The sequence below is a fragment of the Hippopotamus amphibius genome, chromosome 3 (assembly GCF_030028045.1).
Source record: "Hippopotamus amphibius kiboko isolate mHipAmp2 chromosome 3, mHipAmp2.hap2, whole genome shotgun sequence".
NCBI lineage: Eukaryota > Metazoa > Chordata > Mammalia > Artiodactyla > Hippopotamidae > Hippopotamus > Hippopotamus amphibius.
The window spans coordinates 178947366-178972310 of NC_080188.1; the positions used below are offsets into that span (position 1 = coordinate 178947366).

Below are 24945 nucleotides of genomic sequence, written 5' to 3' on the forward strand. Positions count from 1 at the left end.
ATGCTCAGAAGGTCCATTCCCAGGGGTGGTCTGAGTTGGCGGGCGCCCTGGCTCCTTACCTCTTCTCAAATTTTCTGCCTCTGCCTCACAGTCTTGTTGGGCCAGGTGGGCTTGCTGCAGGGACACCCCCAGTGCCTGGATTATGGGCCCCCCTTCAAGCCCCTCCTGCACCTCGAGTTTTGCTCTGACTATGAGTCCTTCGGCTGCTGTGACCAGCGTAAGGACCACCGCATCGCTGCCCGGTACTGGGACATCATGGAATACTTTGATCTGAAGGGCCACGAGCTGTGCGGCGGTTACATTAAAGACATCCTTTGCCAGGTAGGCCAGAGGGGAACCCTGTTGGCGAGCGAGGGAACCAGCTGAGGAGTACCTTCTAGCCCCAGCTGATGGGATGCTGGGGTGACTGGCAGGCATCCTGGTGGGGAGGGCTCTTTGGGTGCCCAGCCCTTTAGAAACTCACCTGTGGCTGTCTCCACGAACAGTTTTGCGCTTTGGACAGGCACACTGAGGCAGAGTTTGGTTTCCATGGGTTTCCCAAAGATCCCCCTCTGCGGTTCTATGGGCGCTGGTGTTTTCTCAGGCCCCAGAGGGATGTGATCGGTATTCTTCATGGAGCTCTCCGAGCAGCCGTGGTCTGGGTCCTCCCTGCGGGGTTCTGACAGCTGGGCACAGCACACACCTGTGGTGCTCACAGAACACGTGGAGGGAGTGGTGGCATCTGTTGGGGTGCGGTACTCAGCTGGGTCATTTGGGCCAGGGGATCTCTGGTGTGAAGATGGGCTCTCCCTGACTCTCCAGACCTGGCCTGGAAGAGCTTCAAGTTGCTGAGTGGCAATGACTCAGAGGTTCTGCTTCTCCCAGCTCTCCAGGGGCCAAAACCCACATCCTTGGCAGACATCCCCTCAGTAGGGTTCAGCCTGAACCCCTGCCGGAAGCAGGCTGCACACACTGACTTTGTGGGAAGTGGGGTTCAGGGGTGTAGGGGAGAGTCCGTGTTGGAGAGCAGATGAAAGAGGGTGCTGTGAGCAGCAGAGCTCTAATGATGTGTTCGGGGCGAGGCACAGCAAATCCAGGCAGACCTTTGATCTGAGACCCTCCTGGGCACGTCAGCACAATTACTTGGCTCTCCTGCTGCGATTCCAGAGCCAACTGGCCCCCTCAACTCCCCGTGAAGGGAACATAGCAGAGCCTGGCGCAGAAGCCAGCCACCTGGGAGGCATGGCCCTGGCTGTCCTCTCTCACCTCGGGCTCCACCCCTCAGCTGTTTCCTGGAGAATTAACTCTGGGATAACCATTTGGGCAGAAGCTGGGCTCTTATGAGCAACACTGAGACTGTTAATTTCTGAGATAGTCTCATGATAAAAATGTCTCCTCCCTCCCTCTCTCCTTCCTCCCCCTTCCCTTTTGGGTGAGGTTTTTAGAACGCCAAACACAGCAGCTCTCCTGTTTCAAGGATGTGAGAAATAAGAAAAACCTACACATGTCCATAATGGAAAAAATATGAAAAAGAATATATATGTATAACTGAGTCCCTTAGCTGTTCAGCAAAATTAACACATTGTAAATCAACGATACTTCAATAAAATTAAAAATGAAGACAAAAACAAAACAAAACAAGAATAACGAACACGTGTCTATTTATTAAAATTCACAACTTTAATTTCTTCTCCCTCTTTCTTCCCCCACTACACGTAGGGTGCTCCCAGCAATGATTCTGCAGGCAGCTGCTAGAACCCCACTTTACTGATGAGGAATCAGGAGTTTTAAAGGGCTTCCCCAAGGTCAAACAGTGCGGGGGAACAAATCCAGAGGCTTGGGCTCCAAGTCTCCCTGCCCTTTAGATCACACCACGCCAAAGCAGAGTCACAACAGCCCTGGCCGATACACTTTATGGTTTCCTGACCTGGGGCAGGCGTAAGCTCCATTAGAACAGAGCCCCAGTATAGAGGACAGTGCCTGGCATCTGGTAGAGACTCTTCCTGGGCCTTCATTTTCTAAGACAGAGAAATGGTAGTTCCTGAGCTGTAGAGGCAACTGTGCAAACTCCAAATTGCTGCAAAAGGGAGTGCCATGGGGGTGGTTATATGTCCACAGCCTCCTCTGTCCTCTGGGATTCCATCCTTATTTTTGTCTTCCGTCTCTCTTCTTTCTGCTGCCAGAAGGGGACAGGTCAGCCAGGTGAGACTCAGAGCCGTTCATATGGCTTCTTGTCAGCAGCTCTGGCAAGGATCCTCAGCAGAAACAGACACCCAGACAGCCCAGAGAGAGATGCTGTGAATCTCTGGTCTCTTTCTTCTGCTCTTCCCGATAATCAAGAGGTCGCTCTGCAAGCTGCAATCAGAGTTGAAATAAGAAAGAATGCGGAACTCAATGCATCTGGGAAACACTGTTGGTCCCTCTGTTAAGTGATGAGAGAATACACGTGAATGCGACGGCCCTAGGGGAGGCATCAGTGATTAGAAATGGGTTCTGGGCCAGTGGACCCTGCCCTAATCCACGGCCCCAAACTACCCCCTTTAAACTGGCCTTTCTTACTTTCCTAATCTCAGTTGCCTCTGCCTTTCATCACTATTGAGAGTTGGTTGTCTGCCCACAATATTCTATTTTCCTCCTAGAAAATGCTATAGTTTAGGGAGGGCCAAGTAGCAGATACTCCTCTGGTTCACAGTACTTGTATGTTTGTAAAGAGCAGGCATATGGCCCCATAGCCATTAAATTTGTGTAGTTCCCAGTAGGGTGCTTTGCATATATTAAACATTTCAATATTTTTAATAAATAAGGGAAGAAATAACTAGATGCCTAATCTCTGGGAATAATACATGGCATGTTCATTTTGATCATTTTATTTTTAAATTATACAATATTTTGAACATATGGAAAAGCACAGAAAATTAAATAATTAACACTTATAGATCTAACACTGAGATTCAACAAATGTAAAACTTTTGCCACACTGCTTCACATATGCACAAAGAAATTAAATCTTACAGACACAGCATTTACGATAGAGAAATGGAGACATTTGGTACTGTCTCTTTTTTTAGAAAAAAATTGACCATTTAATAAAACTCTATATGTCAAGAAAGAAGTTAAAATGCTAGAGATAGTATGGTGAATATGAGAGATTTTTTTTTTTCCCTTTCTGCTTTCCAGGAGCATTAACTGGGTAGCAAATGTGGGTCGCAGAGAAAAGCTTTACCAGTTGCAGGTAACAGGAGCTCCAGAACCCTGGTTCTCTAGTTGTGGTGAGCGGGGCCTACAAGATCTATTTTCCCTCTGTTTGCTCAAAAATTGGTTCCAGTGCCACTGTGGCCAGTCTGCCTGCTGAGGCTGAGTTGCCTCTTCTTTTCCAGGAGTGCTCGCCCTATGCAGCCCACCTCTACGATGCGGAGAACCCGCGGACACCCCTCCGGAATCTTCCCGGCCTCTGCTCTGACTACTGCTCTGCATTCCACTCTAATTGCCACTCTGCCATCTCCCTGCTGACCAATGACCGTCGCCTCCAGGACTCTCGCAAAAAGGATGGCGGGCACTTCTGTCACCTCCTCAACCTACCTGACAAAGACTACTGCTTCCCTAACATCCTGAGGAGTGACCATCTCAACCGCAACCTAGGGGCGGTGGCCGAGGACCCTCGGGGCTGCCTGCAGCTCTGCCTGGCCGAGGTGGCCAATAGGCTGAGGAACCCGGTCTCCATGGTCCATGCCGGGGACGGCACCCATCGCTTCTTCGTGGCTGAGCAGGTGGGGCTGGTGTGGGTCTATCTGCCTGATGGGAGTCGCCTGGAACAGCCCTTCCTGGACCTCAAGAGCATCGTACTGACCACTCCCTGGATTGGGGATGAGAGAGGCTTCCTGGGGTTGGCTTTTCATCCCCAATTCCGCCGCAACCGCAAGTTCTATATTTATTATTCATGCTTGGGCAGGAAGAGGGTCGAAAAGATCCGGATTAGTGAGATGAAGGTTTCTCGCGCTGATCCCAACAAAGCCGATCCCAAATCAGAGAGGTGAGGAATACCCCCGAGAATCTGCAGCTGTGTACTGTGTGCCAAAAATATTGCCAATCAGTCCTCTGAGATGAAATAGGGGAACACTCCTGGGTTTAGAGCTATTAGCTTATAATGATGACAGAAGAGTCATCACTGATGAATGAGGTTAACCCAAGTTAGCCTCTTGAGTCCACGGTCTTCTTGAAGGCTATAGCCATCCATTTTACAGTTACCTAGAGCCATGCTTGCTTGCTTTTTAAAAATTATTTATTTTTAAAAACTTTATTTTTTAAAATTTATTTTTGGCTGCGTTGGGTCTTCGTTGCTAGGCGCCCACTTTCTCTAGTTGTGGTGAGCGGGGCTACTCTGTTCTGGTGCATGGGCTTCTCAGTGCAATGGTTCCTCTTGTTGCGGAGCTCCAGCTCTGGGTGCACAGGCTTCAGTAGTTGCAGCACGGGAGCTCAGTAGTTGTGGCTTGTGAACTCTAGAGCGCAGGCTCAGTAGTTGTGGAGCACGGGCTTAGTTGCTCTGAGACATGTGGGATCTTCCCGCACCAAGGCTCAAATCCCTGTCCCCTGCATTGGCAGGTGGATTCTTAAGCACTGTACCTCCAGGGAAGCCCCCATGCTTGCTTGACTTTATAGTGAGTAAGCAAAGGCCAGCAGCCATAAGAGTTTGAGATTAGATAATATCAATATATTAAATATAATAGCAGCCTCTGATTATTATGTGGCCATTAGATCCCAGGCTCTTTACCTTGAACATGGGAATTCTTATCCTCACAGGAAACTGTGTCACAAGGCCCTTAAGCTACTGATGCTTGGTCAGATGAAGAGCTCAGTTCTAACCGACCCCACACTTCTGCTCTTTCACCCTATTTATTTATTGGCTGCATTGGGTCTTCGTTTCTGCGCACGGGCTTTCTGTAGTTGTGGCGAGCAGGGGCTACTCTTCATTGCAGTGCATGGGCTTCTTATTAAGGTGGCTTCTCTTGTTGCAGGGCACGGGCTCTAGGTGCACAGGCTTCATTAGTTGTGGCACACGGGCTTAGTTGCTCCATGGCATGTGGGATCTTCCCAAACCAGGGTTTGAACCCCTGTCCCCTGCATTGGCAGGCGGATTCTTAACCACTGGGCCACTAGGGAAGCCCTGCTATTTAACTCTAAAGTTCTGCCCTTCTCCCTTCTCCTTTCTACCTTGTCTTTCTCTTCCATATAGACAGCTTGGGGGATTGAAAAGAGCATGAAGAAGTGCTAGACTAACCCCTGCTAGGTTGCTCAGAGGAAGGAACTGAGAGTTCTTGTAGAGCAGAGAGTAGCGCGGAGCCCCAGAAAAGGGTGACTGCTACCCTGCTGGGTCTATAGCTCATGAATTCAGGATGTGAAAGAAAAATGAGCCATGAAGGAGTCATACTAGGAAGTGAGGGGTGTCTCAGAGCCCCCAAGCTACCTGCTTTGTGATCTTTGGAAACTCTGAAGCAGGTCTTGGCTGGCTTGGAGCAATCATTTCTGGATGTCTCAAGAGGATGCTGTTTCAGTTTGCATCAAAGCATTTCTTTTTCCTTCCAGGGTCATTTTGGAGATAGAAGAACCAGCCTCAAATCATAATGGTGGACAACTCCTTTTTGGCCTGGATGGCTACATGTACATATTCACTGGGGATGGAGGACAGGCAGGGGATCCCTTTGGCAAGTTTGGAAATGCTCAGAACAAGTAAGCTGGGTGGTGGCTGGGCCTCTTCCCTTTAGGGTGAGCCCCTGGTAGAATATTTTGCTTGGATGGAATTTGCAGAGGGTCAAACCCAAATCGTTTACTACAAGATGTAGTTGACACAATGGGAAGAATACTTGGTTTTCTGTCCGATACATTTCAGGCACAATGTATTTTATAATTAATATTATAGGTGCTCAGTGTAACTCTTAGAGGGCCATGTGGAGATGAATTCAGAATTTTTTTAAAATATATATTAGCAGGACATTATTTACGATGCCAAGATCTGACCATCCAGTTCAATTCACTTCAACAACATTATTGATCACTGTGTTCCAGGCACTGTGTCTCATGTGGAGACACATGAGAAGTTAGTTGATAAGAGCTAATGTACATTGGATGCTTACTGTGTGTCCAGTGCTATTCTAAATACCTTAGGTATATTTGAGCATGTAATTCTGATAATCACAAGGGAAAAATTTTAATCTATTTTCTTAATTGATGTATCCCCAGTACCTAGAATAGTGCCTGGCAATGGGGTCACACCATAAATACATTTGGAATGAATGGATTCTATGAAGTGTAGGTATTATGATAGCCATTTTACAGACAAGAAAATAGAGGCAGAGAGGAGTGAAGTAGGTTGTCCAGGGTCACACAGGGAGTAAGTGGCAGAACCAAAATTCAAACTCACACAATCTGGCACAGGAGCCCAACCAGGCTGTGCTAACTAGATAGAGGTCACGTGATCCCCCTGCCCTTTGTACCCGGCAAGCACATGGCTCTCATCATCCCTAGTAATAAAAACATTAGGGTTGATAATGATAAAGTGCTAACGTGTTGAATGCCAGCTGTATGTCAGGAATTGCATGACATGATATATACACAATAACTCATTTAACCTTTACATTCACAACCACACTGCACGGTAGTGTTACTCTCCCCTGCTTTACAAAGGAGGAAACGGAGGCTCAGAGACCACAGTCATCGGCAGAGCTTCTCAAAAGCCTACGTTCCTTCTACTGATGATGTTGTTATATGGAATAGAGCCAGTTCCTTTAAAAAATTCATAGTATTAGACCAAACCTGAAAGAAACCATCCCATTATAAAAATAGAACAATTGAAGCTGCAACTTGCTTAGTGTCACACGGACCAGGACTGCATCAAACTTTTGCCTAGTAAAAAATTGGGAAATCTTAACTATGTGTATATACATATACATATGGGGGCGAGTCAAAAATTATCCACTCTCTTGCTGTAGAATTTATTTTAATTAACTTTTAGAAAAGATAAATACATCACTTTTTGACATAATCTCCTTGCTTTTCAATACACTCTGTCAACAAGCTTTCATATTCCCTCACTAAAAAATGTTTTAGGCTGAGCTGCGAGCCACGAATGCACCGCTGTCTTCACATCTTCACATGGACAGGCATCTGGCTCATTCTTGATGGCTAACATTTGTGCAACCTTCCTTGAACTTCTTTATCCATTCATACACACTTTGCGACAAAACACTTTCTCCATACTGCGCACCAAGTCCTTGATAAATGACGGCACCAGGTACACCCTCGACCACAAAAAATGAGTTATTGCACAGTGCTCTTCTTTCGTGCGAGTCATAAGTGGGGCATCCATTTTTGCTCGCACTGCAGTTACAAATGAACTGATATAACACGTTCACACTTGCACAGCAGTGACTGGGGACACAGTAGCCTTGAAGGGAAAGCGCTGATAAGACAGTGCAGCCAACAGAAGTTTTAATATAACTGGAGTGTGGATAAGTTTTGACTCACCCTTGTGGGTGTGTGTGTGTGTGTGTATAGAGAGAGTGTGTGTATATCATGTCTCTCCGTGTGATTCTTGGTCGTCACTTGAGATCAACTATCAGTAGGCTCTCTTGGGCCATCTCCTCCAGTTCTGTGACATTTAATTTTATTTAGAATACATAACATGAGATCCATCCTCTTAAAAATTTTAAGTGTGCAATACAGTGTTGTTAACTGTAGGGAACATGTTGTAAGGCGGTGCTCTAGAACGTACTTATCTTGCATACAAATGGCCAATAGGTACATGAAAAGGTGCTCAGTGTCATTAATCATCAGGGAAATTGAAATCAAAACCACAATGAGATAGCACCTCACACCTGTTAGGATGGGAATTATAAAAAAAAAACAAAGGACAAGTGTTGGCAGGATGTGGAGAAATTTGAACCTCTGTAAACTCTTGGTGGGAATGCAAAATACATAGTGCCGCTGCTATGAAAAACATTACGGAGACTTCAAAAATTTAAAAATAGAGCTAGCATATGATCCCGCAGTCTCACATCTGCATATTTATCCTGTGCCTGTTTCTTGGCCTTCTTCCTTTCAGAAGCTCCCTGCTGGGAAAAGTGTTAAGGATTGATGTGAATGGGGCAGGCTCAGGTGGCAAGCGGTACCGAATCCCCCTGGACAATCCGTTTGTTTCTGAGCCAGGGGCCCATCCCGCCATCTATGCCTATGGGATCAGAAACATGTGGCGCTGTGCCGTTGACCGAGGGGACCCCATCACGCGCCAGGGCCGAGGCCGGATGTTCTGTGGGGACGTGGGACAGAACAGGTTTGAAGAAGTTGACATCATTGTTAAAGGCGGGAACTACGGCTGGAGAGCAAAGGAAGGGTTTGAATGTTACGACAAAAAACTTTGTCACAACGCCTCTTTGGGTAAGTGAGAAGCTCTCTGATTTCTTGAGTGAGTTGAGTGAGTTGCAGGTGGAGCCGGGGGAATCAAACCTGGGAGGGTCTTGCCTTGCAGGTCGTTGCAGTGCTTTTGTTTGTGTCCCGTGGGATAGTGCTTCTCAGGGTGGTCCTCCAGCCACTGGCACCTGAGATGCCTTGGTGCTTGTCAGCTAATGACGTTGAATTCTGGGTGGATTGGGGGTGGGTGGGGTGGAATTGACCTAGGAATCTATACTTTAAATAAGTTACTCACGTGATTTTCAGGCATACCATTTTGAACCACTGGCAGAGGAAAATAGGTGGCGATATGCTTTTATTTATTTACCATTTGGGAGGGCCCACTGAAAGGATAGTCTATGTACAGTCTAGCAGTAGTATAATGCCGAGGCATCGATAATCAAGGTGTGCTTTAGAAACTTCATTTGGCTTAAAATTCCAATTTTCTGACTGTATTGCTTAGTCTTTTTTGTCCTGTTGTTACCGAACTCAGGTTCAGCTGCTCGTCGCTCAAGAATCCAATACTGAGAGACAAGTGTTGGGTAAAAGGAAAGATAGTTTTCTTGAAACCGGAAATCCCGGGGAGAAGTTGGATTCATTTCCCGAAGAACCAGTTTCCCCTTGCCAATCAAGGGGAAGAGTTTTAAAGGGGGGGGGGGGTTCGGGGGTGTATGGGCAGAGGGAGAGGGCTACGTGAAGGATGGCACAGTCACTGCCAACAATCATCTTGAAATTGGTCATGTGGGGTGGTCTGATCAGAGTCATCTTGATTGTTTTCAGTACAGTTAATCTTTAGTTCCGGGGTTGGTTTGTTTCCATTTTCCTGAGGCGATTGTGGAAGATGGAGCAGCTTGTGTCATGGCTATAGTCTGGCCATCATGTAGTTAACTTCTTCCACCTGGTGGGGGTTTCAATATCTGTAAAACAACTCAAAGGATATGGCTCAGTATATTATCTATCGCCTTTGAGGAGGAACTAAATGTCCTTGACTTTGTTTAATGACTAAACTATTATTATTTTGCCCAATTTGACTCTTTTTCTTTCTTCTGCATTTTATTCATTTCTCTGATTAAATTTATTCTTTGGCTAAAGTTTTTCTGCGGACAAAAGGCAGGTGGAGGACTTGGGGTGGGCTGTCCTGGGAAGGCCTCAGAGGGTCCTGCTCCTTTACACTCTAAGTTACAAAGCAGGCATCCCGCTTCTCGCAATATTCCAAATCCTTAAACCTGAGTATGTCCATATTTAGATGTGTGGATTTCCAGGTCACCGCCCCACAGATGGGAGAATTTTAGGCTTCCTCTGTGCTTTCAGAGGCTAGTCAAATGGGAAGCTCACAAATATCATGGCTGGTCTGTTGAGAAAAATAAACATGATACTCTTGGCTGCCTGTCCTCCCAAAGACCAAGGGATGAAATGTTCTCCACTTAGTCAGGCAATTGCATTAAAAAGCTCCTTTTTCCCTCCTTGAAGCTCCCAGTTTTTAGCCATGACACTCACTCTTTTTCCTCATTCCTGGACAGATGACGTTCTGCCAATCTATGCTTATGGCCATGCAGTGGGGAAATCAGTCACTGGAGGTTATGTCTACCGTGGATGTGAATCCCCAAATCTCAATGGCCTCTACATCTTCGGGGACTTCATGAGTGGGTAAGGAGGGATTGGTGCCCTCTCTCTCTTTTTTAACACTTTTTATTGAAGTATAAATTACATATGACAACATGCAGTGTCATAAGAGCATGATTGGATAGTTTTACAAATGTATACACTTGTATTAAGACCAATCATATCAAGATGTAGAACATTTTCTGTCACTCTAGAAGGTTCCTTCTTGTCTATTGCCTGTGAGTACCACCCCTTTCTCTCTCTCTCTCTCTCATACACACACACACACACACACACACACACACGCCAGAGATAACACTCTCATCACAGATTAATTTTGCTTCTGGAACTTCATATAAATGGAATTTTATATAGTATGTGCTCTTTTTTTGGGTATGCTTCTTTCATTCAGTAATGTCTGTGAAATTCATCAGTGTTGTTGCATGCATAAATAATTTGTCTCTTTTATTGCTTTGTAATATTCAATTGCATGAATATGCCACAGTTTATTCATCTATTTTCCTGTTCATGGATGCTTTGTCTGCTCCCAGTTTGGGGATGTTGTGAATAAAACTACTACAAAGCTTTGTAGTTTTCAGTGCAAAGGTCTTGCACTTCTAAGTATTTCATACTGTTTGATGCTATGTTAAATTTTGTTAATCTATAGCATGTATCCAGCAAACTTCCTGAATTCCTTATTAATCCTAGAGACTGTTTTGTTGATTCTATTAGACTTTCTATGTAGAAGATCATTTTGCTGTGAATATAGATACTTTTATTTTTTCTTTTCCTAAATTGAAAGGCTTTTATTATTATTGTTTCATTTCAAACCTTCAGTACAATGTTGGATGGAAGTGGGGGAAAGCATTCAATTCTTAACCAATAAGGATGATGTCAGCTGAAGGTGTTTTGTATATGCCCTTTATTAGATTGAAGACATTTCCTCTAATTCCTAGTTTGCTGAGAATTTGTATTAGGTATGGAAGTTGCATTTTGTCATACGCATCTTTGCATCTAGTGAGAGAATCGTGATTTTTTCTTTTCACTTTGTTAGTATGGTGAATTGCACTGATTGATTTTTTTGATCACTGAAGCAATCTTGCATTCCTGGGATAAACACCACTTGGTCATGTTGTATTTGATTAACATATTGTTTTTGTTTTAATATATTGTTGAATTCAATTTGCTAATATGTTGTTTGGAACTTTTGCATCTATGTTCATGAAGAAATAGTGAGCTGTAGTTTTCCTTTCTTGTATTATCTTTGTCATATTTTGTTATCAGGTTAATGTGAGCTTTATAAAATGAGTTGAAGAGTATTTCCTCTTCTTTAATTATATGGACTAGTTTGTGTAAAATATGTGTTTCTTCCTTCTAAGTGAAACCGCCTAGATCTGATGTTTAATAATAGATAACATATAGTTGGGTCCCGTTTTTTGATCCACTCTGACAATCTCTATCTTTCAAGTGGTACACTTAGACCATTGACATTCAAAGAGATTATTGATATAGTTGAATGAACATCTACCATATTCATTACTGTTTTCTATTTGTTGACCTTGTTCTTTGTCCTATTTTTTCTTCTAACCTTTTCCTGCCTTTTGCAGACTTAACTGAACATTTTATTTGATTCCATTTTCTTTCCCTTCTTAGCATATGTTATACTATTTTTTGAAATCTTTTTTTAGTGGTTTCTTAGAATTTGCAATATACATTTACAACTAAGCTAAGTCCACTTTCAAATAACATTATACCACTTCATGGGTAGTGTGTGTCTTATAATAATAAAATAATCCTACTTCCTCCCTCTTGTCCCTTGTATCATTGCTGTCATTCATTTTACTTATAAATAAGCATACATAAATATATATAATTTTTAATATATAATAATTGTAACAGTGATATATAATAATTATAATGTAATATACTTTATAATTTAATAATACTATTATTTTATTATATACATAAGCATACATAATCAAATACATTGTTGCTATTAGTATAGTAAACTTCTATCTATTAGATCAGTGAAGAATAAGAAAAATAAAAGTTTTGATTTTACCTTTACTTATTCCTTCTTTGATGCTCTTCCTTTCTTATATAGACTTGAGTTTCTGACCTATATAATTTTTCTTCTTTCTGAAGAACTTCTTTTAACATTTCTTGCAAGGCAGGTGTACAGGCAACAAATTCCCTCAATTTTTGTTTGTCTGAGAAAGTCTATTTCTCCTTCATTCTTGAAGAATAATTTCACCAGGTATAGGATTCTAGGTTGGTGGCTTTTTTCTCTCAACACTTTAAATATTTTACTCCACAACTCTACTTGCTTATGGTTTCTGAGGAGAAGTTTGATTTAATTTTCATCTTGGCTCCTGTATAGGTAAAGTTTTCTACCCACCCCCCACAGCCCCACCCCCAGCCCCCCACTCCCACCCCTACTTCTGCTTCTTTTGAGATTTGTTTCTTTAGTTGTGATTTTCTGTAGTTTGAATATGATATGCCTATGAGTAGCTTTTTTTAAAATTTATTTTATTTTGTTTATTTTTATTTTTGGCTGCATTGGGTCTTTGTTGCTGTGCATGGGCTGTCTCTAGCTGTGGCGAGTGGGGGCTACTCTTTGTTGCAGCGCATGGGCTTCTCATTGTGGTGGCTTCTCTTGTTGTGGTGCATGGGCTCAGTAGTTGTGGTGCATGGGGTTAGTTCCTCCGCACCATGTGGGATTGTTCCAGACCAAGGCTTGAACCTATGTCTCCTGCATTGGCAGGCTGCTTCTTAACCACTGCACCATCAGGGAAGTCCCCTATAAGTAGTTTTTAAAGCATTTATCCTGCTTGGTATTCTCTGAGCTTCCCAGATTTGTTGTTTGGCATCTAACATTAATTTGGGGAAATTCTAAGTAATTACTGTTTAAAATATTTCTTCTGTTCCTTTTTCTGTTTCTTCTTCTTTTGATATTCCTGTTGTGCTTATGTTACACCTTTTGTCATCACCTCACTTTTCCTGGATATTTTGTTCTTTTATTTTTCCCAATCTTTCTTCTCTTTGCTTTTCAACTTGGAGGTTTCTATTGAGATCTTCTCAAACTCAAAGACTCTTTCTTCAGCCATGTCCAGTCTACTAATAAGTCTGTCAAAGGCATTTTTCATTTAAATTACTGTGTTTTTGATCGCTAGCATTTCTTTTTGGCTCTTCCTTGGAGTTTCCTTATCTCTGCTTACATTGCCCATCTCCTCTCGCATGCTGCCTACTTTATCCATTAGAGCCCTTAGCATATACATCACAGTTGTTTTAAATTCCGAGTCTAGTAATTCCTACATCCCTGCCACGTCCAAGTCTGGTTGTGAAGCTTGCTATCTCTTCAAACTGTGTTTTTTGCCTTACGGGATGTCTTGTAATTTTTTCCCAATTGCTGGATATGATGTACTGGGTAAAAGGAACCGCTGTAAATAGGTCTTTAGCAAAGTGGTGGTGAGGTGTAGGGGACGGGAATTGTCCTAGTCTTATGATTAGGTCTCAGTGTTTTAGTGAGTCTGTGCCTCTGGACTGTGAATTTCATCAGTGCTTCTCAGTTTCTCTCCCCCTTCTGTGCACATTTGGGTGGGACAGGATGGCTAGAGTGGGCTGGAGGTAGGTACTTACCTTCCCCAGGTCTGTGAGGCTCTGATAACATCCCGGCAGTTTAGTGTCTGGTTAGTTTCTCCTGAGGACAGACATTTGTTAAGCAAAACAGAAAGCTCTGGTGTATTTCAAAATGGTTCCTTTTCCCCTCCCCCTGCTGGAAGCACAAGGGGATTTTCCCCTGATATTTACTGTGGGAAACTGGTCCAGCTCCTAGAGGAAAAAGTCACAAAAGTGTGGGGACCCTCGATGACTGGGCACCCCTGGAGTTTCTAACTCTCAGAGTTGCCCACACTGAGCTTCTAGCAATTTGTCTATCATAGGTTAGGTTTTCCAACCCCAGGACTGATTCCTGTGAAAGCTTTTGCTTGTGGTTTTCTGTAAGTTGTGATTCTCTGTATCCACCTGTTTGTCTGGTTTTGGGGGCAGTGTTTTGCCCTGTGACCTCACTTTTCTTAGGGATGTAGGAATAGTTGTTGATTTTTCAGTTTCTCCAGCCTTTTGCTTATTGTTAGGATGGTGTGCTGACTTCCAAGCTTCTGACATGCTGGACCAGAAACCAGAAGTCCTCTGAAGTTTTCCCTGTGGAGACTTTTAACTACCAATTCAATTTCTTTAATAGATATAGGCTCTTCAGTTTCTTTCTTTCTTTCTGAGTGAGCCTCGGTAGTCTGCCTTTCAAGAAATTTGTCCAGTTCATGTAAGTTGTCAAATTTATTAGCATAATATTCTCTTATTATCCTTTTAATAACTGTGTCACTTATTCCAATATTAGTAATTTGTGTTTCTCTCTCTCTCTCTCTTTCTCTTTCTTGATCAGTCTGGCTAAAGGTTTATCAAATTTATTGATCTTTTAAAAAAAAACAGCTTTTGGGTTAATTGATTTTTTTTTCCTATTATTTTCCTGGTTTCTGTTTCATTGATTTTTACTACTTTTCCTTCCTTTCTCTTGCTTTGAGTTTAATTTGCTATTCTAGTTATAGTTTCTCAGGATGGAAGTAGAGCTCATTGATTTGGAATGTCATCTTTTCTTTTTTTCTTTTAAAAAATTATAGCTATTCACACTTCCACCAGCAATGTATGAGAGGGCATGTTTGGGGGAATTTCTGAGTTAGTTAGTTTGTTTGTTTATTTATTTATTTATTTATTTATTTATTTATTTATTTATTTATATTTAATGTTTGGCTGCATTGGGTCTTTGTTGCTGCACATGGTCTTTCTGTAGTTGTGGTGAGTGGGGGATACTATATGTTCTTTCATATTGAGGCAAGGCTTTCCTTAGAACTCTACCCAATGCCCTGTGAATTATATTTCCAATATTTCTGATCCTAAGTGCCAGGTACTTTTAGTTCTATTTATTTCCCTTGATTTAGGTATATTTCTCACCTGTGTCTGCTGTTAAGTGTACTGATGGATACTTGAGGATGACCTCTTACAGATCTCTGGAGTCCATTCTCTGTGCAGCTCTTTTCTCTCCAATACCTGTCCCATAGACTCTTCCTGCACTGGTCTTCCTGGACTCTCATCTCTGTCTTTTCAAAATGAAGGCATGTGCTAGGCCCTGCCTATGCCTTTCTTCATTATGCTAGAAACTCTCTCAAGGTAGTAAGCTGACAATTGTTTCCAGCTCACTTTGTTTCCCACCTCTTAGGGAACACAGTCCTCCATTGTCTGAGCTCTAGTATCTTTTAAATCATTGTTACTCTATTTTTGTCTACGTTTTTGACTATTTAAAGTGGAATGGTAATTCTGGTCCTTGTTGCTCCATATTAGTTAGAAAGGATGTTAATATTTTCACAGTGCAATTGAAAAATTACAGAGATGGGGTAAAGTTAGTAGTTGGGTCAGTTCCTTTGTCATCAGTTGTTAGATCGTTGGGATTTCATTGTTCTTTATATTTTTCCCATAACCCCCATCCAGCTGATATGCAGCGATTCCTAATTAAAACATGTGCATTAGAATTACCTGTGGTTGGGCATCTCTGTTTCTATAAAACTTTTCCGGTGACACCCCTGGTTACCCAACTTCCTTTCTCTTTTCTTCTAAAAACCTGCTTTTAGTTCAGATAGATGACAGAGGAATATGAGGCCTCTATCTGCTACTATACAGACATAATAAAAATAATAGCTACTGGTTTTAAGCCCTCACAAAGTGTCTTATATATATTATCTTATTTAACCTTAGCAATGCTAGCCTATGGTAAATTCTCTTACCATTCCCCATGTTATCGATGGATAGATTTTATAGAGGCTTAGAGATGTTGACCAACTAGCCAGCTAATAAAAATGAGTCTTTTGTAGTGGTGCAACCTTCACAGGGCACCAGGCTCCTCTTATAATAGCAAATGAACGTCCTCGTCTGGGCAAGTGGGTGACTGAAATGTCTCTGAAGCAGCTTTTTTGATTCCTGAGGGAGGCTAGTTATTGATTTCCTGTGGGAGACTCCGTCCTAGGAGTCAAGGACTCCCTGATTCTAGGAGGAAAAATATATCTTGCAGGATGGAAATATGGATTCCTAAAATATAAGGTTTTGCTTTTCATCTAGTCGACTTATGGCTTTGCAGGAAGATAAAAAAGCCAAGACATGGAAGAAACAGGACATTTGCCTGGGCAGCACTGAGTCCTGTGCCTCCCCAGGGCTGATCCGCACACACAACAAGTTCATCATCTCCTTTGCTGAAGATGAAGCAGGTAACAAACATACAAGATTATCCTACTTCTGCTTACTGGAACTTAGATAATCACAGGCACTGTGAACGGAGCATTTATTATCATAACAATCATTATGATAACTATTATTATTATTACCCTTATTATTGTTATTGAAATAGCAACGACCCCTTTTTCTATTTTCACTGTCATTTCATCACATTTTATAATGTACTGGATACTGTTCTAAGCACTTTACATTTTAAAATCATTTCATAATCACAACACCCCCATGGTGTAATTATTATGCGTATTTCACCAACGAGGAAACAGATTGTCTATGCCAACTTACTCCTTCTTGGTGGAACTGCACAGCTCAACTGTGCAGGGCGGACCAAGGTCTACACTGTAGTCTTTTCAATCCCTTGACTATGAAGGAGGGGCATGTGCTCCTTCCTTCCTGATTTTATTGTAATCTGCAATTATACAAATGTGGACAGGGCCAATAGTGGGGAAGACAGTGGGTATTCATCCTGCTGGTGTTGCCTGAAAGTACCTCTAATGATCAGCCCTTTGCTGGGCTGGGCGCTTCCTGACCCTGCCAAGAGTTTGTTAGGCAACTTCTATGAAAGAACAAGGGAGAATTTCTTTCTTGAGAGATCTGAGAAAAGGGTTGACAGCTAGGTAGGAGGATACTCACTAGCGAGGTTAGGTGTGTGTTAAGGGCGTCAGCAAAGCAGGGCATGTGTGCACACGTGAGCACAGGGGACGGGGGTGGGGAGGGAGGGAGAGAGAGAGGGACTCAGCTTTAATAAATGTCCTCAAATACTGAAATCAGAAAGTGAAGTTTTGATTTCAACTTTACATAAGATATGTGTCATTTTGAAAGTTAAAATTTTATTTTGCTTACGTAAGTGGTGACAAAGCCTATGATCCTTCCGGTATTTGGCACTGTACCCAGCCATGCTTGGTGACAAAGAAGAGAATAAAATGATCTCTTAGGGGTCCCTTTCAGACACAGGACTCTCTCCAAGTGTAAACCTGAGCCTTCAGGGTTTCTTCAGTGTTTGGTTACTTTCCACTCTGAGCCACGGGGGGCTGTACAAGAGCTTCACTTGAGTGGGACATAAAGAAAGCCACTCAGCAGCTGCACCCTTTCCTCTCAGCTAGCTTATGAATAGATAGTTTTGAGATGGATATTGTGAAGAAGGAGAGGATATTTTGGAAAATTTAAGCGTCCTTAACAGAGAAAAGTCTTTGTGAGTTCCAAATTGGAAGTCCAAACATACAAAAAGGCAGAGAAACCGCAGGCTGGCAGGGTGATGGTCAGTGGAAAGCAGATGATGTGAAAGCCACAGGCGTCTCCCCTGCTGGTGCCCCAGGGAGGCTGGAGCCCTCGGTGGCTAGAGACCCTTGGAGGCAGCCTGCCCTAGGGCCCCAGGCTGCTGCATTCTGTGGCTTGCTCCTTTTCAGGAGGCCACGGAAAAGCCAGGTTTTGGTGGTTTGGTTTCTTGAGCCGGTAAACTTCCTGCAGGAGAAAACAAGGCAATTTTGGGATACTGCTCAGTACATCTGGCAAACAAAACTAAGTGTCCTTGGCTGAATTTGATGGATGGACTTGCCAAGGTGCTCCCAAGCCAGACTTTGCCCAAGAGCAGCCCTAAAGCCAGAGGCTGTCCCCCGAGGCCAGTTCTTCTCTTCCAGTGTTGCTTGCTTTCGTGCTTTTGCACAGAGTGATTCAGATTTTCCGCATATGTCATAATCTTACCCATTATTGACATATTTAGAACTCAGTATTATTTCATGATTTTACTGTCAGTCACCAGCTTCAGATAAGCCACTTTTCCGTTGTACCAGAGCTCGGCTTTCACTGTTGTTACAGTTTATGTCCTGAGTTCTTCTAGCCAACAGCTGGCACAAATAAGCCAGTGAGTAAATAAGTGAGTGAGAGGGGTGAGGGGTGTGGGGCTGCCCGTGGCTGAGCTCTGATGGGCTGGATTTCTGAATGTCAGTCACCGAAGCACATTCTCAAGAAGGCTGGCAGAGGTCCCAATGCTTGCAGTACATTCACATTGCATGCGTTTTGCTTTACATGCTCTGTTACAGTTTTTTGGTGTGTTTTTTTTGCCCTAAAATATATTTTTAAAATGTCATTTAGTTGTAAATAATACCCAAGAGAAAAAAAAAATAAAATGTCATTTAGACCCTACAAATGCAATTCACTTCTAGCATTGTCTTCCTCTAAAAATACAGTGGGAAATCTATGGCATGTTTAGGACATATAATTTACACCAGCTGTAGTCCTGTGTAGGGAATATGCAGCAATACAGAGTTTCCAATTCTCTTATTAGACCAGAAATTGTTTGCATCGTTTGGAGGGACCTCTGCCCAAGGGTGACCTGTGCACATGCAGACACTTGGTAGACACATTTATCTAATGTCAGCATCACCTTGGATGGTACCTGGGGTTTCTGGTCAGAGGGGCAAACTGGCTCTAGGGAAGGGTTGGTCCTAACTCCTCAGACCCCCTTACAAGGGGAGGATTATAAATATAGTTTGTCAACACACAAAACCAAAGTCTATTAGGCAGTTGTTACCTTGCGTGTGTTACCCCTGCAAAGAACATCAGCCTCACACTCAACCTGAGACAAACATTAGTCACGGCTCCCCAGGAATTCAAGGAAGTTTGTTTAAGTAGCTCAGAGCTGTCTAAAGCTCTAGGCTTTTCCAATTTGCACCTTAGTAATACGTTTCCTTCCATAGGTTGAGAGACAGCTTGTGTAAAGCACACAACAGCAAGTGGATTCAATCCAGTGCGACAGCACAAAAGTTGTGCCAGCCTCACAAAACTGTCACAGCGCCAGCCCTTAGGGAACAGAGACATAAGGAAGTAAGAGGAACAGCCAATGATTGAACGCTTTCTCATTTAATACCTAATAATCAGGGGAGGCATTCTTATCTCCCTTTTACAAATGAATACATAACACGAGGGTTACCCAGGTGGAGAGCTTGCCCAGGACAGCACAGATGGTAAGGGTGTTATCAGAATTCAAACTCAGATTTATCTAACTGAAGTTGGGCTCATGAACTGTCCCTCCCAGGAAACCGTGAACCGAGGTGGAATGAGGTACTTAATATGAGAAGGGAATGGCGTTTTCTGGAGTTCAGTCACACGGAAATGGCAGGAAACAGGGGCCCCTGGTAAGAGAGATGCAGGAGACAGTGGGTGGAGGTGATTTCTGCAGGGTGTGGAGAAGACCAAGGCGGGGAGCTGAGGATTGGGGGTTCCTGGGAAATAAGGAATCCAGGACTGAAGAAAGTGGAGCTGGAGGACAGAGTGAGATGGGGGAGAGGGACTAAGGTACTAAGTAAGGAAGGGGTAATATAATATAAAGTATCTGATAAGTGGTCCTCAGCCTGTAGCTCACCTATCTCCAGGTTTCACAGAGAATCCTTATCGGTACTGAAGAACGGGGAGGGGGATGGAGGCTCACTGAGGTGAAGTTTCTGAAAGCAGAGAGGTGACAAACGAGATGAGAAGCCTTTCGGTTCAGGGAACATGAGCAGAAACGTGCCTCTGCTGGGTGACACCCAGAGCCGGAGATGGATTTTCTCCTCGGGGAGCTCACAGCCCCTGCGGCCTTGCTGTGAGTCGGGATTCCGGGGACCCCTTCCTGAGGCTCACACATTTCTGGGCCACAGCCTCTGGTGATGATTTCCTGCGTGTCCAGCCGTCTCGAGCCCGGCCTCGTGTCCTGTCCTTGATGGCCTGTTCCTGTTTCCTCAGGGGAGCTCTACTTCCTGGCCACCTCTTACCCGAGTGCCTACGCACCGCGTGGAGCCATTTACAAATTTGTGGACCCGTCAAGGTGAGATTTGGGTTCCTTTTCTTCTCAGGTGATTGGAATTGGTCCTTATCTCTATGGCAGATCAGAAAAACAGTCCTCATTTCCCCAGGAATTAACAGAAATGATCAACGAAGCAAATCTCTCTTTTACATGCCAAGCAGGTTGGGCTGGGATTTCCCTGGTGGCACAGTAGTTAAGACTCCGAGCTGCCAATGCAAGGGGCCCAGGTTCCATCCCTGGTTGCAGCATGCATGTAGGGAACTAGATTCTATATGCGTGCTATAACTACGGAGGCCACGTGTGGCAATGAGGACCTGGCACAACCAAATACATAAATTAAAAAGAAAAGCAGGTTGGGCAGACAAATGTGTAGAACAATGAATGCATCTATAGGAATTATGGAATATTTGGGAATGGTCTCTTTGTGGTTGGAAATAAGGATCTTGGGCCTTTCTAGGATGACTAGTCTAGACCTGTGGCTCCTGTCTTGTTTTTGTTTTTTTTTAATACGCTTCTGGAAACTTCTGTCTGGGATCATCTGACAGTGGGTGTACACCTCTGCCCACTTGAGTAAATATTGCTGCCCTATCCTGTGGGGTGGTCTCTGGCAATTACAGTCGGCTCTCCATATCCATGGGTTCGACACCTGCGGTTTGAACCAGCTGCGGATCAAAAATATTTTTAAAAATTCCAGAAAGTTACAAAGAGCAAAACTTGAATTTGCCATGCCCTGGCAACTATTTATGAAATACTTACACTGTGTTTACAACTGTTGTTTACATAGCATTTGCATTGTGTTAGGTATTATAAGTAATCTAGAGATGATTTAAAGTATACAGAGGATGTGTAGGTTATGTGCAAATACTATACCATTGTATATAAGGGACTTGAGCATCAGTGGGTTTTGGTATCTGTGAGGTCCTGGGACCAATCGCTGGGAGATACCCAGGCACAGCTGTATCTTAAACTGTCAGGTTTCTGTGTCTCCACCTGGTCCTTTCTGGAATTCAGCGACAGTATTTATTCAGTTGGTGGACTCTATGATGTTTAACTCTGCCTCTCTGCCCACCTCTCTCAGAGACTAACCAACCTTCAACTCATCAGGCAAAAACCATACTATAGCATCCCATTTGTGAGGTTGTTGAGTGTGTGTCTGTACATGTCCCCGGGAGAGTGATGTAGCGTATCCATCCTGAGAGCTCTGGGCAGTGCACTGGATTTATCTCAGGATTCTTACCTGCAGCCAGAAAGCCTCTCCACCAATCAGCATGAAGGAAGACCTGCAGAAGAGGACTTCGCCATGAGGCTTACGTTACCATAGCTGGGGTGGTGTTCAGAGGACATTTGCACTAAATGCACCCACCCCAGCCTTCTAAGGAGCAGTTGGTTTATCTATGTGTGATTTTCCCCTTCCATCTTTTCTTCTTGCCCTTCCCTTAGAATCATGGACCCTGGATGCTGGGTTTGAATCTTGGCTTTGCCACCAACTTGTTCGGAGCACTCCTAGTCTGCAGAGTCCCTTTTACTTCAGAAGATGCACCCAGGAGACAGCAGTTTAAGAGTCAAAATACTAGGAGGCAGAGGGGCTGACACTACTTAAGGGGCTGTGCCATAAGCTTCTGAAGAGCTTTTCTTTAAAGGGAATCATTACCACCATCAGAAACAGAGGCAGAATCATCATTCTCCTCCTCGTTCTCCTCCTCCTCCCTCTCCTCCTCACCACCATCATCATCTACAGAGCATTTGTGGGTGCTGACCACTGCTCCAAGTGTTGTTTAAAATCTCATTTAAAAAATTATGTTAAAAGTTATCTATCAATCACCTATGGTGTGCCGCGTACGCAGTTCTTATTTAACCCTCCCCACCTCCCTGTGAGGATGGGCACTACTACTTTTTCTATTTTATAGATGCAACAATGGACACTTAGCAAGGTTTACCTGCCCATGGTCCCCAGGATTTGAACCCTGTTCTCTCTTTCGCCATGCCCAGGCCCCAAGCCCCTCACCACACTGTCCCCTAAGGGCCTGCAGTGTACCTGTGATGGCCACGTCCTCTCGCCTCTCCATCTGAGCTCATCACAGGTTTCCTGCTACATCTACCCCATCCCTACGGACAACGGAGGGCTAAATCCAGCTCTTGCACGTGTATGCTTTCTGGTGACTGGGATTTCCTGGTTCCATCTTCAGAGTCTTGGGTCCTCACTTTTTATATCTGTTTTTAGGCGAGCCCCTCCGGGCAAGTGCAATTACAAGCCCGTGCTGGTGAAAACCAAGAGTAAGCGGGTCCAGTTCCGGCCACTTGCCAGTGAGTCTGTCTTTGTCTTTAGGCTCAAGCCTTGGCATCAAGGTGCCAGCTGTAAACCCGGGATGGGAGGTCTTATTTTCTCACCTAAGGCCTATCCTCTGGGTGAGGCTATTACCTGTGGCTCAGTCTATATGTCTCCTCTGTGCACCAGGCTGAGAGGGGGCAGCACCTGCCTCTGCCATGGCCTGCTGCCCTCCATTCATTCATTCGTTCATTTGTTCATGTATTCGTTCATTCATTTAGTACTTCCTTTGTGGCAGCCCCTGTGCTAATCCCTGGGGATACAGCAGTGACCCTGACCTGCAGGAGTTTAGAATCAAAGGAGAATGGGGCGTGCAGTGCAGGCAAATGAAGAGATAAAAAAGAACTGAGGTTCTGGCTAGCAGGATGTCCAGGGGTCTGAGAGCGCCCTCAGAGTGAGGACCTCCTCCTTGGGATAGGGTGGGGAGTCAGAAAAGACTTTTGGAAGAGGGATACCATCTTAAGCGCCATGCATCACTGGAGTGACCCCATTACAGAAGTAATCTACTTAGATCAAGACCAGATAGGGGAATTAAAAAATATTAATTTTAAAAGAATTTATATTCAAGAACCCTCAAGGGTGCACAGGGTTCCCGGGTGGCACTTTCTTTTGAGCTACTTTCCAGGACTAATATTTCTCCTAAATAAATGCTTCTTTCCCAGAGACGGTTTTGGACTTGCTAAAGGAGCAGTCCAAGGAAGCTGCTAGAAAAACGTCCAATGCAACTTTAGCTTCCAGTCCAAACAGGGCCTCATCCCGGAAAGGCTCCTCCAAGAAGCCGGCTTCTCCCACAAGCAGGAGGAAGACACCAGGGCCTGATGCAAAGAAGAGAGCCAGAGTGTGGTCCCCAAGCCCCCAGGGCAAGAGGAAGAAGGGCCCGAAACCCCCTTCTGGCAGAGCCAGCCAGTCCGCACAGCGGAGGCGAGCGGGCAGAAGCCTCCCTCCGCCTCTTCGGTCACTGTGGCCCGTCAGGGGACGAGCAGCCGGAGAACCACCTCGCCGCGTGGAAGCTGATGCTGCTGAACGTGATCTTAGACGTATGGGAAGCCGGGGGTGGAGGTGGGGACCCGCAGAGAGAGCTTGATTTAGGGTGGCTCGGTTGTCCTCTTCACGGCAATGTTGCCATCCGAATAGATGCTCCTTGTCCGCTTCTGCGGGGAGACCAAACCCCAGGTTGCCAGAGTACCTGGCTACTCGTGTGTACTCATCTGCAAACCTGCTTGGAATCCCACTGTGTACTTCTATTTTGCTTTTTAATACCTATGACCTAAGGTAATAAATCAACACTTGCTCAAACGGACATACATCCTTTGAGCTCCCTGATGTTTGGCATTAAGAAATCTGATGTGTCTCACCAGTTTGCCTAAGAACCATGTCACTCCCATGCCTCAATCCAGCTCTAAGAGGAGGCCTGTAGTGACAGGTTTCCAAGGAGAGCCCCTCTAAAATGGTCATCTCCTTTGCCCCCATGGAAGCTCAGGGTCTGAATAAGAGCAGGTCCTGTTCTGTACCTCCAGTGCCTACTATTTTGCCCTGGCAAATACCATAATAAACGTGACTACATTTTGCATACACATTATGTGCTAAGTTTATTTACATTATCTGAAACCTCAAAACCTTGTTTCATATTTGTTGCCATATAACTCATGTTGCAGATGAGGGAAATGAGGCTTGGTGAGGTTAAGCAAGGTGCCCTAGACCAAAGCAGCGAGGGAACAGGGGATTGTTCAGCTGGACTTGAAGCAATGCCCCTTTCAGCCTCCTGTGAACTTGCCTCCCTAGAGGGCCCCCAGTGAGAGTTGGTGGCTTTTAATCAGGTATTTGAGGAATGAAAGACCTAAGAGAGGAAGTGATCCCTGTTGGAAATGATCCCTGTCTTCAAGAAGTTCTCCAAATTCTGCAAAGCATCCAGAACAATATAGGCAATTTGGCTTAAGCAGAACAAAAACAAAAATGCCAGGGTTGTTAAATCTTTTAGAGGTCATGCCATCCCTGCTTTAGGTGAGGTTGGACATATCTGGACAGATTATTTTAGACTTCCAAAGAAGCAGATTTCAGGGACTTCTCTGGTGGCACAGTGGTTAAAAGACTGCCTGCCAATGCAGGGGACACAGGTTTGAGCCCTGGTCCAGGAATATCCCACATGCCTTGGAGCAACTAAGCCCTTGTGCCACAATTACTGAGCCTGTGCTTTAGAGCCCGCAAATCACAACTATTGAGCCTACGTGCTTGCAACTACTGAAGCCCACACAGCTAGAGCCTGTGCTCCCCCACAGGAGAAGCCACTGCAATGAGAAGCCTGTGCGCCACAACAAAGAGTAGCCCCTGCGTGATGCAACTAGCGAAAGCTGACGTGCAGCAATGAAGATCCAACTCAGCCAATAAATAAATAAATTTATAAAAAAAAAAAACAACCCAAAAAACAAAGCAGCAGATTTCATTTCTTTCTTTAGCAGTCTCCATTTGTAGGGTAACCTAAACTAAT

At 44.2% G+C, this 24945-nt stretch overlaps 1 protein-coding gene across 1 annotated transcript; it reads left to right on the plus strand.

The window, feature by feature from the left end:
- Positions 1–23544, plus strand: HHIPL2 (HHIP like 2). Its single transcript, XM_057727239.1, has 9 exons — positions 1–321; positions 3357–4009; positions 5560–5703; positions 8075–8406; positions 9939–10065; positions 16183–16328; positions 20074–20155; positions 22356–22438; positions 23123–23544. The coding sequence occupies exons 1-9, from the start codon at positions 1–3 to the stop codon at positions 23542–23544; spliced, it is 2310 nt and encodes a 769-aa protein (XP_057583222.1).
- Positions 23545–24945: the final 1401 nt, after the last annotated feature.

Coding starts and splice junctions, on each gene's coding strand:
- HHIPL2 (XM_057727239.1), top strand. CDS start 1: ATGCTCAGAAGGTCCATTCCCAGGGGTGGTCTGAGTTGGCGGGCGCCC. Junction 10,066..16,182: donor TTCGGGGACTTCATGAGTGG/GTAAGGAGGGAT, acceptor CTTTTCATCTAG/TCGACTTATGGCTTTGCAGG. Junction 22,439..23,122: donor CCAGTTCCGGCCACTTGCCA/GTGAGTCTGTCT, acceptor CTTCTTTCCCAG/AGACGGTTTTGGACTTGCTA.